Source organism: Otolemur garnettii, unplaced genomic scaffold, assembly GCF_000181295.1.
Source record: "Otolemur garnettii isolate 467f Iridium unplaced genomic scaffold, OtoGar3 scaffold00105, whole genome shotgun sequence".
Lineage (NCBI taxonomy): Eukaryota > Metazoa > Chordata > Mammalia > Primates > Galagidae > Otolemur > Otolemur garnettii.
In genome coordinates, this window is record NW_003852500.1 from 693,710 (window position 1) to 701,570 (window position 7,861).

General features: G+C 49.6%; 1 protein-coding gene across 3 annotated transcripts in view; it reads right to left on the bottom strand.

Annotated features, from left to right (window-relative positions):
• Nucleotides 1-7,861, bottom strand: part of AKAP8 (A-kinase anchoring protein 8) — a 23,843-nt gene that overhangs the window by 13,577 nt on the left and 2,405 nt on the right. For all 3 annotated transcript variants that reach the window (XM_023517190.1, XM_023517191.1, XM_003796613.3), the window contains exons 2-7: nt 6,694-6,732; nt 4,416-4,448; nt 3,561-3,840; nt 2,602-3,088; nt 1,704-1,833; nt 1,441-1,487 (exon numbers count right to left, since the gene is read on the bottom strand). In XM_023517190.1, the coding sequence (XP_023372958.1) occupies nt 1,441-1,487; nt 1,704-1,833; nt 2,602-3,088; nt 3,561-3,840; nt 4,416-4,448; nt 6,694-6,732 (1,016 nt within the window). The remainder of the gene's footprint in view (nt 1-1,440; nt 1,488-1,703; nt 1,834-2,601; nt 3,089-3,560; nt 3,841-4,415; nt 4,449-6,693; nt 6,733-7,861) is intronic.

Here is a 7,861-nt window from a genome sequence, read left to right on the forward strand (position 1 = left end):
CTCTGCCCATTCCCAGACTGTCACCTAGAAGAAGCATTCCCACACTGTGTTCACCAGGTTCTCCCCTACTTGGGCATCTGCATGGGGTGGTAAGTCACCTTCCCACTCCCCAGGTGCTTAGGGGGGTCCTGGGTAAGAACTAGTCTTAGACACTATTCTATGCCTATTGTGAAGACCGAAGAATGCAGACAGGGGTCATTAGCACAATGCACAGAGCTGATGGCAAATGTGCCTCCAGTGTGTCTAGAACTGGAGAGTTTCAGCCCACATAGTCCTTGTGCTTGCCAGCCTGGCAGTGAGGCCCAGCACACTGACACAGGAGTGACTGGGGAGAGGAGCAGGGAGCTTTTGCAGGAAGGGATGATTATTGCAAGTGGAAAACTTTAGAAACCTAGCTACAAGTCCAGGTACTAAATTCACTCAGAGGACTAGGCACGGTGGCTTATGCCAATAACCCTAGCTTTGAGAAGCTGAGACAGGAAGATGCTTGAGGGGAAGAGTTTGAGACCAGTTGGACAAGATAGCAAGACCCTGCCTCTATAAAAAAAAATTAAAAAATCAGCCAACATGCCAGGTGAGGAGGCTCACGTCTGTAATCCCAGTGTTTGGGAGGCCAAGGCAGGTGGATGCCTGAACTCAAGATCAGCCTGACAAACAGCAAGACCCTGTCCTGGAAAAAAAAAAAAAACAACAACCGGGCATTGTGGCAGGTGCCTATAGTCCCAGCTACTTGGGAAGCTGAGGCAAGAGGATTGCTTGAGCCCAAGAGTTTGAATTTGCTGTGAAACAAGATCCCATGGCATTCTACTGAGGGTGACAAAGTGAGACTCTGTCTCAAAAAAGAAAAAATTGGCCGACATAGTTATAAGGTACCTATAGTCCCAACTGTTCACAAGGCTGAAGCAGAGGGGTCACTTGAGCCTAGAAATTTAAAGCTGTAATTAACTATGATAATGCCTCTACACTCCAGGCTGGGCAACAGAGCCAGACCCATTCTCTAAAAAAATTGTATCTGCTCAAAGGTAGAGTTGAATCTACTAGGGCAGCTCTTCCTGTTTCTTTTGTGGGTTTTTTTTTTTTTTCGAGACAGAGCCTCAAGCTGTCCCCCTGGGTAAAGTGCTATGGCTTCACTGCTCACAGCAACCTCAAACTCCTGGGCTCAAGCGAGTCTCCTGTCTCAGCGTCCCAAGTAGCTGGGACCACAGGCACCCGCCACAACGCCCGGCTATTTTTTGGTTGCAGCCATTATTGTTGTTTGGCAGGCCCTGGCTGGATTCGAACCAGCCACCTTAGGTGCATGTGGCTGGCGCCTTAGCCACTTGAGCCACAGGCGCCAAGCCGCTCTTCCTGTTTCTTTGTGAGGAAGCGTGATTGAGGATAGAAGAAAGCCCACACTAGAGACAAAGGGTAGAGAATGTGACTGGTAAAGGGCAAACTTACACCCCTGAATTCTTCATCTCCTGACCGGAAGTCACCAGCTCCATCATCTGCCAGACACAAAGGATAGGAAAAGTCAGGCCCTCAAGGGTAGTCCCACTCACTGTTTTTGCCCTCCCAAGCTCACTGACTATAGTGGGAGTAAGGGAGCAGGGGTAAAATACAAGAGTGTCAAGTGTTCATGTTATGAACAGGGCAAGGAGAGCACTGGGCAGGCCACTGACTTGTCTTATACCCATCTGGCCCAGCAGGGCCCCAAGGCATACCATTTTCAGAAAAATCTCCTTCACTGTCAGCCCGGGCCAGTTTGGCATCCGGCTCCTCGTAAATCTGAAACTGCTTCCGTTTCCTGCCCATGCTGTCTGGTCCAAAGCGGTCAAACCCTCTCCTCCTAGGCTATAGACACAAGCACATTTCATGTACTACTTACCTGGATACCCCAAAGAAATAAAGAACAGACAGTAATTGTTAGATCAGGGAACACAGGCAGAAAAGATCTTTTCAAAAAGTGAAGACAGACAACAAATTTGGAATTCACAGGAAACATCATGCTAAGTGAAAGCAGCCAGAAACAAAATGCCACATGTTGTGTGATACCTTTTGTATGAAATGTCCACAACAGGGAAACCCACAAAGATAGAAAGCAGACTGGTGGTTGTCAGGGGTTGAAAAAAGGGAATAGGGGATCACTAATGGACAGATTTCTTTCTTTCTTTTTTTTTTTTTGAGACAGAGCCTCAAGCTGTCCCCCTGGGTAGAGTGCCGTGGCATCACAGCCCATAGCAACCTCCGACTCCTGGGCTCAAGCGAGTCTCCTGCCTCAGCCTCCCAAGTAGCTGGGACCACAGGTGCCCGCCATAACGCCCGGCTATTTTTTGGTTGCAGCTGTCATTGTTGTTTGGCGGGCCCAGGCTGGATTCAAACCTGCCACCTTAGATGTATGTGGCTGGTGCCTTACTCACCTGAGCCACAAGCGCCAAGCCCAGATTTCTTTTTGAACTGACAGAAATGTTATATTAAACTAAGGTAATAGTTGCATAATTCTGTGAATCGAGTAATCAGACACTTACAGATGAGTGAACCTTGTGGCATAGAAATTTTACCTCATTAAAGCTGTTAAAAAGAAAAGCAAAAGCACACCAACAGAACTTCCTGAGGGCTTACCCGATCTCGATCCCGCAGCCGCATCTGTGACTGGCCACATCCATAAGGCATTGGGCTGTCATAACTGCCCGCCCCCTGCATGCCCATTACGTTGTAGTCAGAAGCCATGGACTGGGAGAAGAGGGATGGAGGTGGCCTGCTTGGGGAAGGGCCGCCCAGGCCCCGTCCGCCCACATAGTTCAGCTCATTCCAAGGAGTGGACATAGGCTCAGAGGCTGAGGGTGGCATGAAGGGGTCACTGCGCATGAAGGTGCTGGGGTTGCTCCGGTCTTGGAAGCGGCCCTGGCCCCGGCCTCGCATGAAACCGTCAAGGGAGCCTCGCTCTCGGGCTGGGTCCCGGCAGTCATTGTACTGCCCACCAAAGCTGCCATTGCGGTCGGATCCCAGGTCAAAGTCATAGTCATAGCTGTAGCCTGGGCGGTAAGGATTGTGTTCAGGCAGGCAAGGCCTGGAGTCATAGGACTCAAATGGCTGGAAACGGAAGGAGCTGCAAAGGAAGCACAGCCTATCAGGGGAGGTCAGGGGCTCTGCCCAGGCCACTGACCTCTGTATTCCCTGGGTACAACTTCAATGGTCCCCACCAAGCTTACCTCCCTAGATTCAGGATAGGAAACTAAACTACTCCACACCCCACTAAAATGCTTAGGAAGTAAAACAGACCAACCCCCCTCTTTTGAACACTGTTGAATGAGGGTCATGGATAGAGTCCTTAACCAGAGTAGACTGCTATTAATACATGACGAATCTGAGGTAGCTTAGCTGACTGCTACACCCCAGATTTCACCACTTAGGAAATAAGCAATCAAGGCTTATTCATGGGGCTCCAAATGGGCCCTACTCATCCAAGCCCCACACAGTGAAAAAACAGAAGAGCCCTCCCTGATGAGCAGGTGCACATTCCCATGTGCACAAAGGTGGACATAAAGGGTCCCAGGGGAAGGGCTTAGGTCCATAATCACCTCTCCCGGTCCTGCATGCCCTCCCCACTGCTGCCGCTCCCTCCCCTGCCTCCTTCCTTGGACATCATGTCCAAGCGCTGGTTGATCTTGGCAATGAGGGAGTCAGAATTGTCCGTGCATGGCTCTGGGCCATAAGAGGCCATGTGCATAGCAGGGGCCCCCGCTGCCAAGCCACCATCACTGGCCTTGGTGGCCTCCCACGAGGCTGGGCCATAGCTGTAGGTTGCTCCTGAGGTAACACTGGTGTTCTGGGCGCCATAATAATTGTAGTTTTCATAACCTGTCACAGGGAGGAGGAACTATGTCAGACCTCAACAGCCACAAGACCCACCCATATGGAAAGTTCTGGCAGCAGGGGGTGGGAAGAATCACCTACCATCCACAGAGAAAGAAAGGGTTATAGGACCAAGTGCTGCTGGCATCACTTTATGTTGTGCTCATGACCTAGCAAGAGGCAGCAATAAGAGGCCAGAGGGAAGGTGGCCTCAGCACCGAGCAGTGGTTTCTGTGCCAGACCTTAGAACTTGTTCCCCATATAAAGCCAGGTGGCTGAGAGCCTAGGAATGGCAGTTTGGGCTACTGCTTCCATAACAAAGCTACAATCCTCTCCAAAAAGCTCCCCTAAGGTCACTGGGGAGTCCACCATACTCTATTCTCAAAACAACAGTCCTGGCCAGCTGGGCTCTCAGCACACACCTAAGAAATCCACGCCAAATCTCCACGACAGCCTGACCCGCCCAGCCTTCATGAGAGCTGTTAAGCACAGCCAGGGTGGAGGTTAAGGGTGCTTATATCCTAACCCATTTGAGGGCTGACCAGAATCCAGCAGCCCACCTGCAGATCCCCAGAACTTACCTTGCCATCCAGCCACACTGGTTCCATATGCACCTTAGGTAAAAAAGAAACACACAAGAGTTCTGTTTGCAGAACAAAAACACCCGCCCCTCTTCCCCCAAGGATAGCTGTCACCTCACTCTCCTATCCACAGCCCCCAGGGTCATAGCTCAGGGGAGTTTGGTGCTCATTTCCTACAGAACACTGGGCTAAGAAAAATCAAGGCCACTCTCCCAGGCAAGCCTCACTTCCCGTCACAGCAAGGGAAAGGACACTGCACACTCTCCAGGAAGCTCATGCAGTGTGGGCCATCAGCTAAGAGGCTAGGCAGGCCAGGGCTACAAGCAGAACCCTTATAAAGGGCCAGTTCCCACCAGAGCTCAGCCTCTGCCAACTACATAGGAAGGCAGTGACAGAAAGTCATGTCCTCAACCAAGCAGCAAGGGAATGTTATGTGCCATGAGAGACCTGGAGACCTCTTCCTGGGACAGCTGGTGATGGGTAAAAAAGCAGCCTTGGCCCCCTTATTACCAGGGACAGACTTTACGCTCAAAAAACAAAGGAGTCCCTCATGTTCTGGAACAAAGGCTGGTATAAGCAGAAAACCTCCCAACCAGAGAGCACACTCTGGTCCTGCAAACAAGTTGAACATCATCATCCAAACTCTAGAGCAGAGCTCAGCAAAAAGACCCCTGAGCCAAATCTAGCCTGTAGCCTGCTTCTGTACAGCACTTGAGCTAATGGATTTGACATTTTTTTAAATTGGGGGGGGGGGGATTCAAAAGAATATTCAACGATAGGCTCGGCGCCTATAGCTCAACCGGCTAAGGCGCCAGCCACGTACACCTAAGGTGGCGGGTTCGAATCCCCAGCCCGGACCCGCCAAACAACAATGATGGCTGCAACCAAAAAATAGCCGGGCGTTGTGGCGGGCGCCTGTGGTCCCAGCTACTTGGGAGGCGGAGGCAGGAGACTCGCTTGAGCCCAGGAGTTGGAGGTTGCTGTGAGCTGTAATGCCATGGCACTCTACCCAGGGGGACAGCTTGAGGCTCTGTCTCAAAAAAAAAAAAAAAAAAAAAAAAAAAAAAAGAATATTCAACGATAGATGAATTCTGACATGTCACACACCACTTACACTTTTGTCAAAGTTCAGAACTATACAATACAAAGTAAATTTTAATGTGAACTATGGACTATGGTTAATATCTATCTGCACTGGCTTATTAATTGCAACAGATGTATCAGACCAATGCAAGACCTTAATAATAGGACAAAACTATGGAGGTGGAGGTAGGGAAGGTATACAAAAATCTTACTACCAGGTAAATTCCTATAAATCTAAAGCTGCACTAAAAAGTAGTCCATTAATTAAACAAAATAAAAATGTTTGATGAGGGCGGCGCCTATGGTTCAAAGGAGTAGGGCGCCGGCCCCATATACTCAGGCTCAAACCTGGCCCCGGTCAAAAACTGCAAAAAAAAATACAAAAAGTTTGATGATACCCTAGCTATTTACTTACAATAAAATAAAATAAAATTTTTTTTTGTTATTTAGACAGAGTTTTACTTTTTAGCCCTTGATAGAGTGCTGTAGCATCATAGCTCACAGCAACCCAGTTACCTAAAACTCCTAGGCTCAAGCGATTCTCTTGTCTTAGCCTCCCAAGTAGTGACTATAGGCACCTACCACAATGCCTGGCTATTTTTAGAGACAGGTCTGGCACTTGCTCAGGCTGGTCTCTACGCCGTGAGCTCAGGCAATCCACCTTCCTCAGCCTCTCAGAGTAGGCTAGGATTACAGGCATGAGCCACTGCGCCCAGCCCAGCCTTTTTTTTAAAAAAAACATATCTCGACTGTTTTTGTACTAGAGACTATGCAGCCCAGAGCCACAAACACATTGATTACCTGACCCTTCACAGCAAACGTTTGCTGACCCCTGGCCTACTATTTCCACTTTACTTCAAAAAAGCATCAGGTTCAGCTGGCTCAACGCTCACAGCACAGTGGTTATGGTGCCAGTCACATACATCCAGGCTGGCAGGTACGAACCTGGCCCAGGCCAGCTAAACGACGATGGCAACAAAAAAAAAGCCAGATGTTGTGGCGGGCGCCTGTAGTCCTAGCTACTTGGGAGGCTGAGGTAAGAGGATCACATAAGCCCATGAGTTTGAAGTTGCTGTGAGCTGGGATTCTACTGAGGGTGACACAGTGAGACTGTCTCAAAAAAAAGAAAAAAAGCATCAGGTTCAGCCTTTGGTATAGAAGCCCGTGCCTTACCCACAAGGCAGGACTCACTTACCCTGGGTGTTGGCAGGTCCTGTACTCCACGCCCCATAGCCTGCAAAAAGATGACCTTGTGAATTAAGATCCTATTTGTCATACCAGAGAATGGGAGCTTCTGAGGTTCTCCGAGGAACCTAAAGAGATTTCTTGAAGAAGTTTAGTGCTAGCCTTACAAGACGATGAGATAATCAGAATACCATCCCCCTAAAAAGGTCACCCCAGCTGGCTGACAGCATCACCACACTCCACCTGACTGAGGCCAAAGCAGAAAAAACGAGAAGGGGGAGAGGGCCTCAAAATCAGCTCTGCCCTGAAGAGACATCTTGGTTGAGGACCTCACCCCTCCAAGCCTCAGTATACAACTGAGGATGACACAGGACAAGCCACTCAGCATTGTCACAGTCCCTCCATGGCCACAAGTACCCCATAACTGGAAACAAACTTGTGACTTTGGTGACATAAATTGTAGCTCTTTAGGCTGCATTTCCTCCACTACTTCCTTGGGCCTTCATGTCCCACGGTTATCCTGGCCCTAAGACATCTGCCTGCCTGCACTCTCACCCTTTAAGATCCTCCCCCCTGAGTTGGCACCCACAGTTCAGTCGTTAGGGTGCTGGCCACATACACTGGGGCTGGCGAGTTTGAACCTGACCCGGGCCTGCTAGACAACAACTATAACAACAACAAAAAAACCCAGAATCTCTTAAGCCCAAGAGTTTGAGGTTGCTGTGAGCTGTAATGCCACAGCACTCTACTGAGGGCAACATAGTAAGACTCTGTCTCAAAAAAATAAAATAGGCTCAGCACCTGTGGCTCAAGCGGCCAAGGTGCCAGCCACATACACCTGAGCTGGTGGGTTCAAATCCAGCCTGGGCCCGCCAAACAACAATGACGGCTATAACCAAAAAATAGCCAGGAGTTGTGGCAGGCACCTGTAGTCCCAGCTACTTGGGAGGCAGAGGCAGGAGAATTGCTTGAGCCCCGAGTTGGTTGCTGTGAGCTGTGACGTCACAGCACTCTACCCAGGGTGACAGCTTGAGGAAATCTGTTTCAAAAAATAAAAAATAAAAATAAGAATAGAAAAACGGCTCGGTGCCTATAGCTCAACTGGCTAAGGCGCCAGCCACATACACCTAAGGTGGCGGGTTCGAATCCCCAGCCCGGACCCGCCAAACAACAATGAC